The 20,920-nt window shown below is 46.4% G+C and overlaps 1 protein-coding gene across 1 annotated transcript in view; it reads left to right on the top strand.

Annotated features, from left to right (window-relative positions):
• The window catches only part of rapgef6 (Rap guanine nucleotide exchange factor (GEF) 6), a 148,688-nt gene that overhangs the window by 37,469 nt on the left and 90,299 nt on the right, over positions 1–20,920 (top strand). The window contains exons 6-7 of the mRNA XM_063203935.1: positions 5,641–5,781; positions 6,897–6,914. Coding sequence (XP_063060005.1) covers positions 5,641–5,781; positions 6,897–6,914 — 159 coding nt within the window. The remainder of the gene's footprint in view (positions 1–5,640; positions 5,782–6,896; positions 6,915–20,920) is intronic.

Raw genomic sequence — 20,920 nt, 5'->3', positions numbered from 1 at the left:
CCTGTCAGTGGGGGGAGGGGTATTGTTGTTTTGCTACCCTCACCCCTCCTCCTCCGCCTCCTTCACCCTCTTCCATGCCTCCAAATGGCTTATGGGAGATCTTGAGGACCACACACACACATCTCATCCCACCCTCGAAGATAGAGACACGCATTCTGTCTCTCTCTCTCTCTCTCTCTCTCTCTCTCTCTCTCTCTCTCTCTCTCTCTCTCTCTCTCTCTCTCTACTCTGACACACACACACACACACACACACACACACACACACACACACACACACACACACACACACACACACACACACACACACACACACACACACTAACACTCACTCACCACGACAAAACACACATACTCACACACTTGGACAGCTGAAGCACTCTGGGAGCACCTGTTCCCTCTGTTGGCACACTCCAAGTGTAACTACCGTGTCCTGTAAAAACACCAGGCCTCTTACCAGCGGATCACATTGACATGACACTGTTCCTGGAATTACCCAAGACATCCTGTTCCTTCATCCAGTCAGCTTTTCAAGACCTTCAACAGAATGAATGGAATGTCTTTCCATGATAAAGCACTCTTCACATAGCGGGAAAAGGCAGCTTAGTAACTTTAAATAGTAACTGTAACTAAAGGGTGTCCTCTGCCTATTAAAACCTAAATATCCAAGCCTATGAAGCACATAAAAACATGAAATAAGTTGCATTTAAATGCTGGGACCTTCATTTTGCATTAGGATGTGTTCATTCAGCTCCAACATACCCATATATTTAATTAAAAAAACCTCCAATCTCAAGAGCCTGAATTCAGCGTATGTCACCTCAGGCTAAAATGGGTTAAAGGAGAATTCCAGCCAATTTTAACATGCAGTTGTATTTTTCACACTAATATTCATTCGTCATCAATAATACCTAAAGACACGACACACTTTGGTTCAGCCTTTTCTGAGATCTTGGCTAGCCACATGATTTGTGCACTGACAAGTCAAAGACAAAGTGTGAGGAACCCGACTGCATGTCGACATGGGTCAGAATTCTCCTTTAAACACTACAAGAAGTCCACCACTATCTGGGGAAGGAGTGAATGTTTTTGAGACGCCACTTCTTTATTTTATGTCAACAGTCAGGAACCTCCTTCCCCCTGTTGTTCTAAAAGCAGCCCTTATTGCTTACCCATAGTGCCGTGCTGCAACTGCAGATGAAGAGGGATGTGCCCTCTTATCTCTCTTGAAGGAGAGGATTGTGCACATCCCAGGGAAAGGTGCAGGACCAGTGGTGTAGTCTATGTAGAACGCGGGTATGCGGAGTATACCCACTTCTAAATTTCAGGGATTTCAGTATAATGGAATCCATTATTTTGAATAGCACAAATATAAACAGTATACCCACTTCAAAAAATGCTCAAATATACAGTATACGAGTGATTCTACGATTTCCCTACGCTTTTGGCAAAAGCAAAATGTCAATTATCAGTATTTTTTTTCAACTAAATGACCTAGATGTTTACATAGTGTATATATTTAAGTTTCCAAACAAACAAATTGCCAAGCTTAATCTTAAATCATTTGATAAATACTCTAATGAAAGCGAACATTTGCTTAATTATTTTGTCAACAGTGTTATGGACAAATACTATGTCATTTCAAACATATATAAAAATACTACAGAGTTGAAACAATATATGTTTGAAAGTGCTTATGTCCCTTAGCAGTAATGTTGTCATTAATCTGTGCAACTGATATAGAAAATGTGATTGTTGAGCTTCATAAGTAGGATTTTATGAGTCACTGTGATACAGACTGACACATTTTTCATCATAAATCCCTGTAACGTCTGATTTGAATATAGTCACCCTCCTTACACAAGACTTCCTTCTCCAGAGATAATCCCTAGTGTATGTTCATAGGATTTTTCCAACACATAAGGGATCAATAGTGCAAAAACACTTTCAAAACAGTCAACCGTGTTACTCAACTGTGTTACGGTCAACAGTGCCTCGGAACAAGTCGGCACTTTTTTAGGAGAAAAAACAGAGCAGACAAACCCATCTCCCTAGAACACAAATTATTTTGTTTGTTTGTCTGTCAATATGGATATAAATTGGCAAAAACATACTCCTCCTCAACTGTCATCAGTGTTGCCAGATTGGGCTGGTTCCCGCCCAATTGGGCTGCTTAGGATGGCCGTGTGCGGGTAAAAATGGCATCTATCAGAAAAACCTTCCCACTGCCATATAAATCAATAGAATTGGGCGGGTTTTTAGGGCGGATTTTGATCATTTTTTGGGCTGGAAATCATCAGCCTCATCTGGCAACCCTGACTGTCATACTTAATTGTAACACCATTGACGGTAACACCGTTGACATTTCAGCCATTTTTATGGTGTTGTGCTAACTGAGGACCTCAGAAGTTCCACCACAACACCTTAATCAATTCATGTGTCTGTATGCTTTATCTGTGTTTTTCTACATGTGATTTCTAATTCAGATTCTTATGAATATGTTGATAACACTGTTGACAGGCAATTTTCCCGCTATGAGAACATGAAAAAGAATGGATTAAATTATGGAAGGATGGAGCTCAAAATTTACCAAAAAGTCTTCCCGTATCCTGCCAAAGAGGTTATGACATCACGTGATGTTATTCGTATGGCCTAAGACCAAACCATTACTGATTTATGGAGGAGGTTTCAGACCGTGACACGGTTAACACAGTTTTCGTGGACACACACAAAATGGCAAATTTCATGTATAATGGAAAGGACAGTGGTCTTTCTGACAGTTTTGTCATATTGTGATGATTACTGTGAATCAACATTTGCAATCGTCTTGGGCAAAACAAGTTTCTTTACATGCTAATATGAAGACTGAATCTGACATTTGGAAAACAGGACGGCATGAAAACGCCCAAAACCAGTATTAAATATTCATTCTTGCTGAGGGAAATAATGCTATGTCTACACTTTCTGTATTATATGAAAGATAAATGTTTTCTAATGTCCAAAACATCATTGGATGCAGTTAATAGTTAATGGAATTGCCAAATAAAATCCACGGACTTAAAAGTGTAGGCGAATTAGAGAATCACTCATACCCACTACAAAAAGTTGACTACGCCACTGTGCAGGACGAAGGTCAACTGTCATGGCAGGATAATGTTTCGACCTCAACAGTCTTCTTCAGAGTCTGTTGAGGTTGAAACGTTATCCTGCCTGAAAAATAAAACACAACAAAAATGATTCTAAGTGTGTGGACTCCTCCCGTTTATCTCTCTGCCACTGGGGTCAGTTAGGCTCCCACAGCCACATGGTCCGGGAGGGCTCAACCCACATGTCTCTCACTTGATCATTTGTGTAAGCATCATTGCACACACACACACACACGCACACACACACACACACACACACACACACACACACACACACACACACACACACACACACATCTCTACACACACACACAAACACACGCTCCCCAAACTGTCATGTCAGCTGATGGATATATGTGGGGTTGTGGTGTGTTGCGTTGCGTGGCTGCAGCCAGTCAGTCGTCTGTCTCTCATCTCATCTCCCCTCCGTTGCCTCCGCTGCTCTCTGCCTGCCTCCCTGCCCGCCTCTCCCCTAACCACGCTGATGGATGGCCGCCCGGCCCAAACCTGACAGCACCTCAAAACGGCCCCCAGACTTCCACCTTTCCATTTTTGTTGAATTTATTTATTTATATATTTTCATCCTTTTTTGATGGGGCAGGGGGAAAAAAGTGGGTAAAAAATCACTTCAATCTGTTCTCTCGCCTTCAGCTGAGAGCGATAAGGCACATTCTCTTTGCTGGGCTTTTGACACTCTGCAACTGTGTTATGTATTACTGCACTGTGCACAGCTCGTGTTTGCTAGCAAAGGGCACGACTACTGCAGAAAATACCTGTGGACCTATGAAGGGAAACAGCGGAGGGAGCAGGGGGGTTATGCTTGTTTCAATTTTCCAAGACAGACTTTGTATGACTTGTAAGGTCTGACTGGACTCCAGCACTGAAAATAGTAAGATCCATGAGTGTCTATTTTCCCCTTAATGTGTTCACTGTGCGTCACGTCTCCCGGGTGGAAAAAGAAGCGGTGCCCTGGCAGTGCAGTTGCCCGCTGGCGGAGGGAGAGGTGGGAGGGTGAGACGTGCAGTGCGGTGCGGTGCAGTCAGGTTGGACGCTGCCAGAGGGCGGGGGTTTGCACTGGAGCCCTTTACAAATGTTTTCCCTCCATTTCTCAGCCCTCTGTTCTCTCTCTCTCTCTCTCTCTCTCTCTCTCTCTCTCTCTCTCTCTCTCTCTCTCTCTCTCTCTCTCTCTCTCTCTCTCTCTCTCTCTCTCTCTCTCTCTCTCTCTCTCTCTCTCTCTCTCTGTTCTTTTCACCCCTCCTCTTAGACCTACACACACTGTTACACACACTCATTCTCTCCCTCTGTCCCAACCCATCTGTTCCTTTCTTCCTCCACCTCCTCTGTATTTCTTGATCTGTTTTTTTGTTTTGTTTTACTACCTACTTGATCTGTTTTCCCCTCCCTCTGCCTTTTTTCTCACTCGCTCTCTTGTATTCATTTGTTTGTTGTCAGTAGGTGCTCCATTGTTACCCTCTGTGACCACTGTCTGACCTGCGGTTGTGATCAACAGGGTTAGGGATGCAATGGCACAGACAATGACATGTCAAAACTCATTCTAGAACAATCTAGATAATTCTACAGCATTATAGAACATTCTACACAGCATTTTGGAACTGCATAGTTCTGAAGTTGGAGTTTGAGTGTTCACTCATGTCATGCTCAAGCACTCCTCTCTGTTTTCCTCTCCTCACAGCTTACAAAACCTTTCAGCACCGCTCTTGCCAAGGGTGTGGAGTTGTGTTATGTAATGGTAACTTGTCGAAAGCTCCAACAGCAACAAAGTAGTAGAATGGTTCTTTTAGTCGTAGCCGAGAGTGAATTCTATTGCCGGAATAGAGGTTCTCTTTTTTTGGGGTTGCTCATGCGCTGAGAGGATATTTGTATGTTTACAGTTTCCTGCAGGAAGCTGTGGCCTCTGTCTGTCTCTCTCTCTCTCTCTCTCTCTCTCTCTCTCTCTCTCTCTCTCTCTCTCTCTCTCTCTCTCTCTCTCTCTCTCTCTCTGCAAGGTCTGTGCTTTCACGCCGTCACACTCGCAACGCGCTTAGAATGTGGTGCCTTGCTCAGAGGTCTGGCACGTATTGACACATAGCTTTCAAGACAAACACATGTGTGCTTGCGCGCACACACACACAGACATACTGAAGCACGCTGAGACACACATGCACGCACACACACACCCACACCGAGGCATGCTCACACACATGTGATCACTCTGACACACACACACACACATTTCTCATTGTGTGTGCACCGCAGCGGTGGGTGTTTTTCATTAGCCTGGTGCTGTTTTCGTGGATGCCGGTCCCATGAGCCTGTTGCGTCTGCACCGGCTCTCGCTGGTGTGGAAGGCCTGGATGTTCAACCAGGAGGCGACCGGCAGCTCCGACTCTGGCGCAGCCACCGCCAGTGACAGCAGCGGCGGTGGCACTAGCGGTGACCGTGACGGTGATCTCGATGTTGTTGACGGTGACAGCGGTGGCGTTTGTGGCCCGCAGGTGGAGAACGGCAGCGAGGGCGAGGACTCGGCGCTGCAGAGGGACGGCTCTCAGAGGAGCTCGCGGCGGAGGTTTCGACGAGTCAACCCCCGCGGCGAACGGGAGATCATCACCGACGGGCCAAACACCCGGACAGCCACGGTAAGAGACGAGTGGTTCCCTTCCTTTCTTTTTGCCTCGTTTGACTGGCGCGCGGCACGCTGAAACACATATGAGTGGTAAAACATGTGATCTCTCTGCATAGTGCTGAAGTTGACTTATAACTTATAAGTAACAGGCTAACAACCCTAACTGCCTTTACTAGGAACATGTGGTTGGAGCTGCTAACACAATTTCTTCCATGTGCCACTGACTTGACGCCAGCAATGAAGTGTGTGTGTCTGTGACTCAGAGAGTCGTCAAGAGCTCCTTGCTGTCGCCCCTTTTAACATTTTTGTTCTTGCCCAAACCAACCACTTAAAGCTTTTAGTTTGATTCCAATGAAGACTTGCACGATTAGGGCATACTGGTGAAAACTACAAGGATTCAAGAATGGGGATTGTAGAGTAATGCACTGTTTGTAGCATATGGCATTGAGTGTGTACTGAAGTTGTTGTCAACTTGGGGATTTGTAAGTTGACATTTGTTGTACAGTGTGGTGGCACTCATACATTCCCCGTCTGAGTAATCTGGCATGTGGGGGAGTTGTCAGTGGTAGCTTCCATTCTGAGCTGCTTTCAGTTTTGAGTTTGGTGGTAATCTTTCTGACCCACACACCAGCGTTAGTATAGACATTTTAGCGGGCGCTGCCACACTACTGTGCCATACTTCCCCCGCTCATAGACTGGACAAGAAGCGCCACTTCAGGTCACATTCATTTTATCTTTTTTTTCTTTGGAAGGTAAGCGTGAAAAGGTACATTGAGCGACTGACTGAATGTATTTTGTAATAAATGTATGATCAAACATGTCTTATCTTGACCTTGACTGAAACGATGATGACTAACAGTGAGTAGTTTGTGCCTGTGTGTAAATGAGTGGCTTTGGTGTTAGATCTATTTGACACTTATAGTACATGATTAAGCTGCCTCCTCTCTTTTCTTTATTTCTTCACCATGTGCTCTGCTATTGACTGTCTTGTGTGTCTTCTGGTGTTAGATCTATCGGGTGCTTAAGAGCACGCAATTAATCCGCCTTCCCTCTCTTTGTGTTTGTTCACCATGTGCTCTGCCATCGCCTGTGCTTGTCCCGTGTGGATTGTGGCTGCTCTCCCACCAGGATTATGCTGATCATCAGGTGAGTCAGAGTCTGCATTATGTCCTAAGCCGCACCCGATTTAAGCTAATGCGTTGTTATTGTGTTGGATTGTAATTGTTGCGCGATGTTTGACACCCGGACTTGTAGTTGCGATGTTTGACACTTAGAGTTGTCGGTAGCTGTGTGTGTGTCTTGAGTGTTGTTATGAGTGAGTATGGGTGAGTGTGAGATTTGAGAGCTCTGTCCTGAGTGTTTTAGGAGTGAGCATGTGAATTTGGAGATGGGCATTTTCCTCAGACATGTTTGAGTAGGCACCTATGGGTTTAGGAAGTCAGCAGGGTACTACAGTGGTGTAGTGGAACAGTAGTGTAGTCTGAGTGTGTTGTGCTGCTGCTGTGGCTGATGTGCAGGGCCGCTGATAGCTGTGACCAGGCCCAGGACTTACTCATCCAATACCTTCACCCTAATACTGTAACACCTAAAATGTAATGAGGCCCCAATTCTGGGCCCGGGACAACTGACCCTTTTGTCCCCCTCTGTCGGCTACCCTGGCTGTGTGCGAGTTGCGCTTTATGATCTGCCCAAAGCTACACCCTGCTGAAGGCTGAGCTTGATAACGACACCATTAGAAACACAGCAGCTGGAAGCAGCTCACAGTGGCATGTACAGGGACGAGCTGGTAGAAGTCACACTTTAGCACTGAGCCAGCCGCGTGTGGGAATGTATCATCCAAAAAACAAATTCAAAATGAGATAAAAGCTACCAGTAACCAGTGCATTATACGACACATTGCAAAGCAACATGCAAAAATTAAATTATCAATGCAAAATCTTTTCAACTGGAAGAGGTGGTAGGTGTTTTCAAGGTGGCTGCCTTAACTTAAAGTGCTGGAAGAAACCCTGCAGTAACCATTGAGTGGAATGTCCAGTCCATCTGATGGGGGGGGATACTAATAATAAAAATAAAATAAGATTATGTATATACTGTATATATATACTGTATATTATTTAGGGTGTGCCTTTCATGATTCATGATGTTTACAAAGGGCTAGGCCCATTTGCATCTTGTGGTTAGCTTAGCCATGCCCTTCCTCCAGTCTTATTAACTAAATGAGTAAATATAACTATTGACTGGGACCTGAAAGCCACTCCTGTCTCCTTCTCTCAGACTTGAGTATTCACCACGCCAACGGGTTTCCCGCTCAGGCACACACGCACGGCGTGTTTATCTTTCCTCTGAGAGTTTGCGTAGAGAAGTGGGGGAGCTGTTAAATGCAGCCCGCGGGGAGCAGGGGAACGTGACCAAGGGCATTAACTATGGGTCATACCGTATGCAGGCACACAGCATTCACCAGGTCAATGTGTTTTTTTTTCTACCCCTCTTGTCTGAAAGACTCCAGTGATTGGACGTCATGGCTTCATTCCATGATTTGTGATGTCACACTTCCTGTGTCTGTGTCAGGCAACAGGCTGTTTCGTTTGGTTTCATCAGCATTGAGTTATAATGTTGGACTTGTGGTAGAAACAGGACCTAAAGTAATGAGACTTTTAAGTGAAAGTGGTGCCTGTTTTGAGTTTAGGAAGGGGTTCTGTGGACTTATGTGTAGGGTCGATGGTTTTCAGGCTCGGTGCCTGATTTCAGGCTGGACAGAGTTTGTTTGAAAGAATAAAATGTTGTCATTACTGGTTTTTCTTATTTCAAAAATGGCTAAAGGTTCAGGGTTTTCTTTTACCATCATGCCTGGTTATGCGTTTTCAATAGTCAGGGCAGTTTAAGGTCAGCCTTCAGAGGGGACTGTCTCTTCTTGTGTAGGCTGACGTGTTTAAGATGTGCCAACTCCAGTGTTTGGAGAGGATGCTGTGAGGCCTGTGTGCAATACTGTAGAGGATGCTGCGAAACGTGTGTGCAGCATCACTCGGCCACGAGTCACTAGACCTCTCACTGCAGACATTTTGCAACCTTTAATTTGCATGAAAATCTGAGATTGGGGGAAACCATGTTTATGTTCAGCAGCGCAAATCATGCAAATTCTCACACCCACACAGATACAGCATTTACACACACAGACACGCACAGAGACACAGAAACATACACACACATCCATCCAGAGAGCGAGAAGCAATTTCCTGGTGTAATGTATGAGCAGAGAGGAGGTGCGAGAGATGGAGAACTAGACAGAAGGACGGATTGGCCGGAAGAAACGGTTTGCGGTGCACTGTTTCCTGTCAAGGCTGCAAGACGTCTGTGCCTGTGATGTTTCCTCTTTAGCTTGCACAAGACGTGTGTGTGTGTGCGTGTGCGTGTGCGTGTGCGTGTGTGTGTGTGTGTGTGTGTCTCTGTGTCTCTGTGTCTCTGTGTCTCTGTGTCTCTGTGTGTCTGTGTGTCTGTGTGCACAGACAGAAACTTGCACGTGTTTGTGTGTGCTTGTGTGTACATCTGTCTCCTAGTGTGTGTCTGTTTCTATGTTTTGCTTGGTGTTGTTACGCTCTGTTGTTGAGGAGATGTAGTCTTGTTTTGGCCATTTCTAACAATAACACACAAAATGGCGATGAGCATAACCATGCATAGTGAAGCAAATGTGGTGACCTTAGAAGCTTAGAGAGAGAGGAGAGAGAAAAAGAAAGAGCAAGAGCAAGAGAAAGGGGGGGAGAAAAAAAGAACTCAAACAAGTAATGCAACTTTTTCAAATATGTGGCAAAACACTTGCAGGCATGTGAAGCGTGTCATCAGGAAGGAGGTTGACTTGAAAACCACAGTGGCCCTGTGACATAGATTGAGTTTTAACATTTTAAAAACCGACACTTGGGTGCCGACGTGGTTGACAGGCTGTGTGAAGTGTCACAAATTCTAGGGCTTTTGCCGTTCTTGTTATGATTCAAAAGACTTTAAGTGCCAGTCAAACCTGTAGGCATGGCTTACTGTCTCACAAAAAAACTCAGAGTGTGTGTTGGTTTAGTCTCAGCCAGGTAGGAGAGAGGAAGTGAGGAGGTGAAGAGTGTGTGTTTTTTGTGTGTGCGCATGTGAGACAGAGAATGAGAGAGTGTGTGTGTGAAGGAAAGAGCGGGAGATTGTGCAGCACAGAACAAGGAGGGTGTGTGTGCCCGCCTGCCTGCCTGCCTGTGTGTGTGTGTGTTTGTGTGTGTGTGTGTGTGTGTGTGTGTGTGTGTGTGTGTGTGTGTGTGTGTGTGTGTGTGCGTGTGTGCGTGTGTGCGTGTGTGCGTGTGTGCGTGTGTGCGTGCGTGCGTGCGTGCGTGCGTGCGTGCGTGCGTGCCCGCCCGCCCGCCCGTGTATCAGTGAGTGTAAGTTTGGGTGTATGTGTGTGTGTGTGTGTGCGCGTGTGTGCGCGTGTATCAGTTAGTGTAAGTTTGTGTGTGTGTGTGTGTGTGTGTGTGTGTACAGGCACGTGTATGAGAGAGAGGGAGAGGGAGAGAAAAAGAGCGGGAAGGAGCAGGGTAAAGGGGGTGTAGTGTGTTGTAGTGTAGTGGAGTGGAGTGCATAGTGTAGTGTAGTGTTGTGGAGTGGGGGATGTGTGAGAGAAGTTGGCCTCTGGGGGACTGTGCCCTCGCTGCCCCTCCTGGTTGCCAATGATTTATGAGTCCTGAAGACACGGCAGCACTCCCAGCCTCCTCCCCCCTTCCCCTCTCTCTCTGTCTCTTGTGCGGTCTCTCTCTCTCTCTCACTCTCTTCCCCCCCTCTCTCTCTCTCGCTATTGCTCTCTCTCTCTTTCTCTGTTTCTCTCTTTCTCTCTTTTGCGCGCGTGCGCGCACGCACGCGCACACGCATACACACCAGGGCTTGAAAACGAAATTATTTTTCAAACGTTCCGTTCCGAACGGTTCAGGCAAGTTTCAGTTTAACGTTTTCGTTCCTGCAATCGTTCCCCCACAAAAATATCGTTCCTGAACCGGTTCGGAACGAAAAATAACGTTCGTTCTTAACGTTCCTGCAGTGTTTAACGGCCATATTAAGTCTATTTTCGTGGACTTTATCTTAGAATAGACATACTCATTATTTCCCCTTGATTTACACAGCTATTCTCAAAAATAATAACACACCCAAAAACACTCAGATGGGCTATCCATCCTGGCAGATTTAACCGGATGCCTATAATTCTTATCAAAAGCCTATGCCAGCCCAGTAGCGGTGGGTGGATGTTGATTAGGGAGGCACAATACAGAATAGCCAGAGAGAGTTTAAAAAAATAGCCGGAGAGAGTTCCTAAAAAAATCTCTGGAATAGCGCAGGTAAACGTCAGCATAATAAGAGGTGTCGATAGGCATGGATTTCAGTTCTTGCCTAGCTCTATTTAATAGGCCATGATGAGGTTTGCAGCAAGTGAACCGTGTAAGTAAAAGGGACACAGTTTGCTCCACAAAAAAATCCCAAACTGTTTTGAGATGTGCACGATGCAAGGGGTCACTAGTTCTAGAGAAGGGACAGGTTGCATAGTCTGAAACCTCGGATATGCTCTCAGATATCGGCTACCAACCATTCCAGTGCAAGTCCATCACCACAAAACCGGAGACCTTTTGTAGCCTAACAGAAGCGTCACAAAATAGTAAGAGTTTCCACGTAGTCCATCCCATCAGCCCAGCCCTCTGCACGACAGAAGAGAATAATAACTTAAACAACAACAAATGCGCTGTCTTTCTCTATCCCTGCTTGTTGTCACACGCGACCTACTGTTATTCGTGATGACAGCCAGGAAATATTGCGCAATAAATACTGAGGAAACCATCGAAACATGGGCCAGCTAACGTCAGCTAGCGTCTGTCCATCTGCCACGAATGACTTTATCCCGCATTGACCACAACAACAGATAAATAAGACGTCCTTGATTACAGCAAATAAAACACCAGCTCTCACCTCTCTTCTCTACAACCGACAGTGGGATACGCTGCGCACAACAAAAGCACTTCAGTAACTTAACGACAACATAATTTGCCATAACCGCATTGAACATCGAGGCACTCGGCGGTGCCATTACAAGTAGTAAGCTAAACATGACTTACCCACCAGTTGCCTCTCGAGAGCACTCTGCGAATTAGGTTCATCAAATCGCCTATCCAATTCCTTTGCAAATCATAGACTGTATGGTCCAAATACTCTGTCCCTGTAGGAATCCCAACACCGATCTCAAGACATGTTCTCTTTTGCTCTCCATGGTGTCAATATAAAACTCTGTAGGCGGCGGCCTACTGTCCGTGAATGAGACTGAAGAACAGCGCGGGTAAAGTGTCATTTCTCTTACAAAAACTTATTTGATATTGGTGGTCAACAACTTAGGGCGGGTTTATTAGAGCCAACTTCCAATCACTACGAGAAAGCCAGGAGAACAGACAGTTTAGTTCTAGTTTCCAATCAAAATCTCTGAGGAGAAGCACATCCTAAAATTTACCCAGGAAGTTTCTCCATACAATGCACAGTCGCACTCTGATTGGCCAATGCTCCTCAATATTTTTTATCAGGAGCTCAGGTGAAGCAAAATGCTGTTGCTGTATGCATGTTTCCCCTCATACACGTCAGTAGCCGAACTAAAAGACTGCTCGTCGCCATGGTTACTCCTCAAACAAAATCGTGCACTTGTATGAAATATAGAGAACGGAAAAAAACCCGTTATTAACCGGTTTGTGGATTTCAGAATAACGTTTTTGTTCCGGAACACTTGAAGACCATTTCGTTTTCGTTTCCGTTTCCGTTCCTTGTAAAATTCCATAAAATTTCGTTCGTTTTCGGTTTTCGTTTTCGTTCCTTGAACCGGTTCGGAGCCCTGGTGTGTGTGTGTGTGTGTGTGTGTGTGTGTGTGTGTGTGTGTGTGTGTGTGTGTGTGTGTGTGAGAGTGTGTGTGTGTGTGTGTGTGTGTGTGCGTGCGCGCGTGCGTGTGTCTGTGTGTGAGCATACATGTGGAGATTGCCATGCCTGTCCCCTCTGGCCATTCAGAAATGGGAATCGGTGTGTGTGTGTTTGTGTGTGTTTGTGTGTATCTGTGTGAGTGTTTAGCCGTTTTGAGAGTGTGTGTGTTTGTGTGTATCTGTGTGTTTATAATTTATGCACGGATGGCAGTAAATACAGTATGAGCTCCAGGTCTGTGCATTCTATGGGAAATATTTCAATATTGGAGTATAACAAAGCATAGCTACGATATCGCTACGACTGCTGCCGTGGTGAATTTGTTGAATTTATGCTTTTTTTGCTCCATATATCCCTCTACGGACTGGCATGGCTGTCCAGCGGTGAAGATAAGATAAAAGCTGAAATATGTTAACATCCATATTTAGGTATTTGTATCTTAACCTTCAGATGTGTTATCACATATAGTATATTAGCCTTGTGTTCAGATCAACCTTCTTGAGCTGATTGTATACAGTGTAGCAGGCTCACGAGTTTCAGCATCATCATCATCATCATCAATTACTGTTGCTGACGAGTTCTATGGCCATAATATGTGCAGACTTGGTTTCATTGTCGGTTGGTTGCGTACACCAGAGTGAGGTTTGCAACATGAACCTACAAAAGTATTTTTGCATGTGTCAGGCAATAGTAGCAGATAGAAGGAAAGAGTTGGTCTGCACAGTACATTTGTAAATTATAAAAATATGAAAAATATATTTTTTAAGAAAGATAAAAATAAAATATCCAAAGGAATGAACTGATATTTACTAGTATGACCAAATTACTGTAAGCTTTGAAGCTAAAAATAGCCGACATGGAGAAGATCCATACATTTTTCCAGTCATAATGAATTGATGGTGATGTATTTGTGAAGGTAACATTTGTGAATGGGCAGCTTGAATTCTGGAAAGAAACGGCAAAAGAATTGAATCAGTGCACCTTTAATTAAAACATACACAACATTTTGATCCCCCTGGATCTTCAGTATTCAAATGACTAGACCTGGTTCTCTGGGCCATGCTCTGTTTTAAGACATGGTGCTCTTCTCTCTTACACAAGGGCTATTACACTGTGGATCTGGCATACCCGGCCTTTCATGTTCCTCTCATGTTTGCTGCGAGACCCCTTCTCAGTGGCGTCTTGTATCTTCTTGAGACTACAATGTGGAAAATTAGAGCATTTTTGCCCGCGGGCTGTAAACAAACAGAAAGGCAGAATGTGTTTGATGATTGCATTAGAGAGTTCACTGGGCTAGCCTTTGTCTAGCAAGAGGCATTCCCCTGAGAATTGCAGGCACAAAAGAAAATCCCAACCACCCCCCCATACAACACACATACATACTTACACATTGGCTTTTGAAAGATAGTGTTTCCCTCTCTTCTCTGTCTTATACACATATCATCACTCTTCAACACACACACACACACACACACACACACACACACACACACACACACACACACACACACACACACACACACACACACACACACACACACACACACACACACACACACACACACACTCCCTGTGCTGCTGTAGAGTGACCCATTAGAGTCAGTATCAGGCCCGTGTAAGCCAGATCATGTTGCACAGCCCAGCTTCCTGCCCTTCCACCCCCTCTACCAGCCCTGGTGACTGCTGAACTTCCAACTTAATTGACATCCACGAGAGAGAGAGAGAGAGAGAGAGAGAGAGAGAGAGAGAGAAAAAAGAGAGAGAGAGAGAGAGAGAGAGAGAGAGAGAGAGAGAGATGATAGACAGAGAGAAAGAGAAAAGAGAGAAAGGGAGCGAGAGGAGAGAGAGAGAGAGAGAGAGAGAGAGAGCAGAAACACAGGAAATGTGCAGACAGACAGACAGACCTACATGCAGAGTGGGGGTGGAATAGACGATGAGCAGAACCTGAATGTGACCGCAAGAGTGGAGGTAGAGAGCTCAGACAATATACGCATCAATGTGTGCACACACACACCACAGGCAGATGCACATCACACACACGCAGACGCACATCCACTCACAGGATGCGCATCCTGTCCTCCTATGGGCTCAGTTGCAGGCTTTGTGAGCGGTCAATGTCCTTCTTCCATTTCACAAGGGGTGACAAGAATAAGCCCCATGTCGCTGGCCTGGCCATCAGAGGCATCAGTGTTAGTAAACAAGGATTACAGCACAAAAACTCACTCACAAGACTTAAGTACGCATGTCATCAAAACTGATTGCGTCAGGCACTTTGTCAGTAGGAAAACAATGAGCGGAATACAGGGTAGGATGGTGTCAAACAAATCATGTTTACAGTTGAGAGTTGTGTCTAAATTACAGCCAGGGACCTCATATACTGCTAAGAAAATAACATGACAATAGATGACAATAGATTATTAGATGACAATAGATTATTATAGATTATTATATTATATAGATTATTATAGCAAGTTATACTGGCTGTGTGCAGACAAGTGTATAGCTAGACATAAGGATTAGCCATCCTCCTCTGCACATAAACCTCAAAGCAAGCGCTAAACCCTCTAATAGCCGAGTCTTCCGCCTTTGTTTTCCCAGGAGAATGAAGCAAGTAGGCTCTTCTATTAACAGGTTTACCCCTCGATCCCTCAGTTAACTTATCTCCGCTAAGTCACCAAACCAAACCGCCTACTCGCGACACCCTCCAGAGCTCAGTGCTTCAGTAGCAAGCTGTTTCCATTATCATCAAAATGCTGCAGAAGTTGTATTGCGTAGGGACACCCACAGAGAACATTCTTTATCTAGTCTATGCCTCCGTGTGTGTGTGAGAGTGAGGCAGAGATGGAGAGAGTGAGTGAGTGAGTGAGAAAGAACAAAAAAACAGAGAGGGAGTGGGAGACGGAGGAAACAATCAGACTTTTTGAGAAACAATGGCAGACAGTGAGCGTGTGAAAAGAGAAGGTTTGAGCTGCGCTGGTATGCATGTACCACCATAGAGGAGGATGGAGAAGAGAACAGGAGACAGAGAGAGAAAGAGAGAGTGAATCTTATGAGAGGCTGTGTGTTTTAAATAAAAGATGAGAGCTGTGCCTCTACACGGCACGCACGCACGCACACACACACACACACACACACACACACACACACACACACACACACACACACACACACACACACACACACACACGGGAACCACAGCTGGGGGGCTGGTTCAGGAGAGGGCTCCTCTCTAATCCCTGTGATGAAAACGCTTTTCCTTAGGATCACGACCGGGACAGTAGGAAGGGAGAAGGAGGGGTGGGGGCTTTTAAGGTTCAGCAGGGCAGCGTTCTGCCACAATGTTACACAGCCCCTCTATACCTCTTCTTTGTCTCTCTCTTCATCTCTCACTCTCTCTCTCTTTCTCATCTGTGTATATTCTCCTCCTCTCTTTCACGCAACCACAGTTGCAGTCACACTCCCACACACTCACGCCCACATCTCTGCTGCACCCCTCTTTTTTTTCAACACCCCCTCCCTCCCTCCCTCCCTACACTGCCAGCATCCTCCCCTCTCCTCTCCTCTTCACGTAAAAGCACTGCTCTCTGGAAAACTCCATGTGCTTCTCTCCCATTGGCTGCCTGCGAAAGGGATGATGTCATACTTTAGCATGCGGGCAGGCGAGGAGAGAGGGCGAGAGAGAGCGAGAGAGAGCGAGAGAGAGCGAGAGAGAGCGAGAGAGAGCGAGAGAGAGAGAGAGAGAGAGAGGGCGAGAGAGAGAGAGAGCGAGAGAGAGAGAGAGAGATGGGGATTGGGGTTTTGGATCGCATGCAGCGAGGGGGGGAAGAGGACACACACACACGCACATGCACACACAAACAAACACAGTACACACACCCAACATCCTCACACCCCTCAGCATCAGCAGCAGTGGCAGCATCAGCAGCAGCAGCAGCAGCAGCATCCTCTCTTGCCCAGAGGGGTAAGACGCTCCATCCTGCTCATCCCTTAACCAAAGCAGAAGGATACAGCGAGACAAAGGGGGTTCACCTTTCACTCCACCCCCCTCAAGACTGCTCTGATCACCTCCCTTTTTTCTGCATGGCTGCCTTTGTTTTGTCTTCTTTTTTTTCACGACCAGCTGTGACTCCAGTTGTGAGACAGACATATGGTGTGGGGGGGTATCCTGATTTTTTTGTCTGGTGCATACACGCGCAAAGCGCGATATTTGCGCGATATTTTTCAATTTTTTTTGTTGAAAGAAATGCATAAAAAGCCAATGCGTATTTTCCTAGGCTTTTTTTGTGTTGTGGAAGACGTCAGCGTACATTGGGGTTTATACCATTGTTTGATCAATAGAGATGCTCCCTCTTAGCCACTCGCGCACACACCCCCTTCTGCCCAACCAGACAGCCAATTGGTCTAATGCAGTTCCCCCGTGGCAATCCCCACCCCCCTTCCTCCCTCCCTCCTTTGCTCTCTCTCTCTCTCCATCCCATCCTCCATCTCTCTCACACACTCTCCTCTCTCTCCCTTTCCCTCTCTCTCAGTATACAGGTGATGTCATTCTTTTTCTGCTGGGCTCCCTCCTCCTCCTCCTCCACCTCCTCCTCCTCCTCTTCTTCTCCCCCGCCCTCGGCTTATTATACGTTCTCGTCTTTGCAGCGGAGCATCCAATCGATGGACGCTTCTCCGGGGGGAGCAGGGGAGGGGTAGGCAAAGGGGGAAGTGCACTCAGTTCCAGCCGCTCTGGCCCCAGCACATGACAGACAGAGAGAGTGATAGACAGACGGAGAGAGGGAGAAAAAAGAGAGAGTGACTGAGAGAGAGAGACAGAGGAAGAAAGCAGAGGAGGAGAGAACAGACAGCAGTAGCAGTGGCAGTTGTGCACCGGGTACCAAAAAGCATCGCGTGCCCACTTATTCTTCTTCTAATGCTGTGGTGATTTTTGCCGGTACCAACTTGGAACGACTACCCCCTCCATCCTTCAGGGCTCCCAGCCCTTTTTTCTGGCTTTGCAAGTGGAGTTTCTGCACACCCACCGCGGGCTGCTGCCTAGGATGCGTGGCACGCAGGTGTGCCCCGTGGCACCCAGAAAGACTTCTCCCCACGTCACCTCTTCTTCTTCCTCTTCTTCTCCTTCCTTCATGGATGAGGATGAACGTCATTCGCCTGCTGCTGCTACATCACGCCGCTGAACTTGACGGCAAGTTTTGCCAGCTGCTACGGAGCCGGTATCCTCAGTGAGCGAGATCCCCCCCACACCACCCCCACCCCCCCTCCATCACCCCTCTCTTCAGAATTTTCAAACGCTAGAAGATCAGAGCTTGGAGCTGTGTGTGTGTGTGGTCCTCAGACCTAATTTTTTGCCTTTTTTGCTGGAAGCCTTGCCCAATTTTTCTACCCACCATTAAACCTCTGGAGTTGCTCCCGAAAAAACACCTGCCCGTTTTTTGTTTTTTTCACCACAAGCTGCTTCTCCCTGGAAACCAAACAAAGAGGAAGAATTCCATCTGCTCTCAGCTCTTTTTGTTTTATATATACATATATTTTTTCGTTTTAATTTGTGGTGAAAGGGGGGAAAGTTTCCTCTTCACAGCTGGAGAGAGAGAGAGACGGAGAGATGGCTTTCCTCGTGCGTTGCTATGCCAACTGCCTGCAGCCATGGTCATCCAAAGTAAGCGATGCCGTAATCCCTCTTGTGTCCCCCCCTATGGGTGGGATACCGTGTTACCGTGTTACCGTGTGTGTGTGTGTCTGTGTGTCTGTGTGTTTGGGGTGGGAACATTGCAGATCTCAGTTTTCACAGACAAAATTCTGCAGACTGCAATAAAAAAACACCTCACCATTCCCAATCCTTCTGTTTGCAGCTAAAATAGCTGACAGGCTGGTTTTCTTATAAAAAAAATGTTTTGCTCGGAATTCGTATGGGTTGGATTGCCACCAAAATATTAATATTAATATGCTGCTGCTCCATTTACAGATCCAGTAGTTGAGTACCTCTGCCTCCCTCTGCAGCCACAGGTTACTGTTAGTAGGACAGCTGCTCAGCCCAGCTCCACCACCGCTCAGCCCAGCCTTTTGAAGTCATGAAATAGGGGGAGATTTTTGGATCATCCGTCTGTAGTTGGTCTATAGCATGCGAGACAGATGTGTTCTTTACTGGAGGCAGGGCTGGTGGTATTCAGGCTCTGTGCCTAATTTCAGGCTTGACTGAGGTTTTTTTTGTAAGAATAAAATATAATCATTAGCCTTTTATTATTTCAAAAGTTGTTAAAAAAATGAAGGCTCAGGATTTTCTTGTACTATCAGGCTGTTAAAGGGTCCTATGGACGTGACATGAGGCTGTGTGTGGTATGGTGTCTTTTTCTCTGCAGTTGTTTCAGAGGGTCTGAATGGGTTTTGATATGGTGCTGTATTTTTTTTCTGTAGTGGGCACTGCCTTACAGGGATTGAATGGGAAATGTGCCACCGAGGCCCTTCCAGCTGTTCTAGGTTTCGATAAAAAAAGATCTGTTTCAGGTCTCTGAAGTCTCTGTGGAAATCGGTTTTGATCCTTTCCATTACTGACTTGAGGATATGTTCTGATTGTTTTCTGCCATGCTTTTCAAAACGTGTGTGTGTGTGTGTGTGTGTGTGTGTGTGTGTGTGTGTGTGTGTGTGTGTGTGTGTGTGTGTGTGTGTGTGTGTGTGTGTGTGTGTGTGTGTGTGTGTGTGTGTGTGTGTGTGTGTGTGTGTGTGTATGTCAGCTGGATTGTGTCTGTGTGCATATGTGTGGATGCCTCTGTTTATGTATGAATGTTTGTGCATGTTATATGAGCATGTCTGTGTATGCGTGCGTGTGTATGTGCACACTTGTGTTCTGTGTCTGTAGATCTACAAGTGCTGTGTGTGTGTGTGTGTGTGTGTGTGTGTGTGTGTGTGTGTGTGTGTGTGTGTGTGTGTGTGTGTGTGTGTGTGTGTGTGTGTGTGTGTGTGTGTGTGTGTGTGTGTGTGTGTGTGTGTGTGTGTGTGTGTGTGTGTGTGTGTGTGAGAGAGACAGAGACAGAGAGACAGAGCCATGTTAAAATTCAAAAGCAGACCGTCACTGGAAGTCTGATGTCTCTACTGAATGCATCTGTGCTGTGCATTGGTACACGGTGTCAAATGCATTTTAAGTGTGTGCGTGTGTGTGCGTGCTATCATTCCCCATTTGGGCATGTAAATGTGGTAAGGTGTGTGTGTGTGTGTGTGTGTGTGTGTGTGTGTGTGTGTGTGTGTGTGTGTGTGTGTGTGTGTGTGTGTGTGTGTGTGTGTGTGTGTGTGTGTGTGTGTGTGTGTGTGTGTGTGTGTGTGTGTGTGTGTGTGTGTGTGTGTGTGTGTGTGTGTGTGTGTGTGTGTGTGTGCGCGCGCGCGCTTGTGCGTGGGTATGTGTGTGTATTGGTGGATGATGATGCTGGTGGTGGTGTGTGTACCTGTCTAGTGCTGGTGGATATCTGTGTTAATGACGGCCATTTAAGCCCTCTAATGAGGCCTCGAGCGAGCACTTGGGGGGCCCCAAGAGGAGACCAGCGTATTTACATTCCCCTGCTCTGCTCTGCCCGCACACAACGCCTGCCTGCCTGCTTGCAAGGCCACTGACAGCTTTGGCCAGACCCAGGACAAAGTCATCCAGAAGGGCCCCAAACCGAACACATAAATTCTAATGAGGACCCATTCCTGGGCCTCCTCCCTTCCTGGGCCCGGGCCAAGTGACCCCATTGCCCCACCTGCCAGCTTCCCTGTTGCCTACCTGCCTGCCTCCCTCTGTCTCTGCCTGCCTGCCTCCCTCCTCCCTCTGTCCCTCCCTCCCTCCGTGCCTGCCACTGTGTACTGATGCAGTAGGCCGTGGAGACGCACACAAACATGGGCCGGGTCTGTGCCCCCTTCTCAGGCTGACAAGCAGGCTGACGGGTGCTGGGGGAAAGAAAGGAAGACGAGCGTGTGCGTGCGTGCGTGCGCGTGTATGCAGGGCTCTGGAGCTCAGAGGTCAAGTGGTTGCTTGAGCATTCCATGCCACCGTGAATTTGCATTTGACTCCATCCCTCCTCCGGAATCGATGCTGTCTTTACTCGGGGAGTGGAGCTGGAGGGAGAAGATAAATGGATTGATTTGCCTTTTTTATCATTTCAATGCAGCAAGGTTCTACGGGGAGAGAAAAAAAACAGCGAGAGAGAAAAAATCATGTCAGAAAAAAC

Source organism: Engraulis encrasicolus, chromosome 7 (genome assembly GCF_034702125.1).
Source record: "Engraulis encrasicolus isolate BLACKSEA-1 chromosome 7, IST_EnEncr_1.0, whole genome shotgun sequence".
NCBI classification, from domain to species: Eukaryota; Metazoa; Chordata; class Actinopteri; order Clupeiformes; family Engraulidae; genus Engraulis; species Engraulis encrasicolus.
This window is presented reverse-complemented; position numbering and strand designations above follow the sequence as displayed.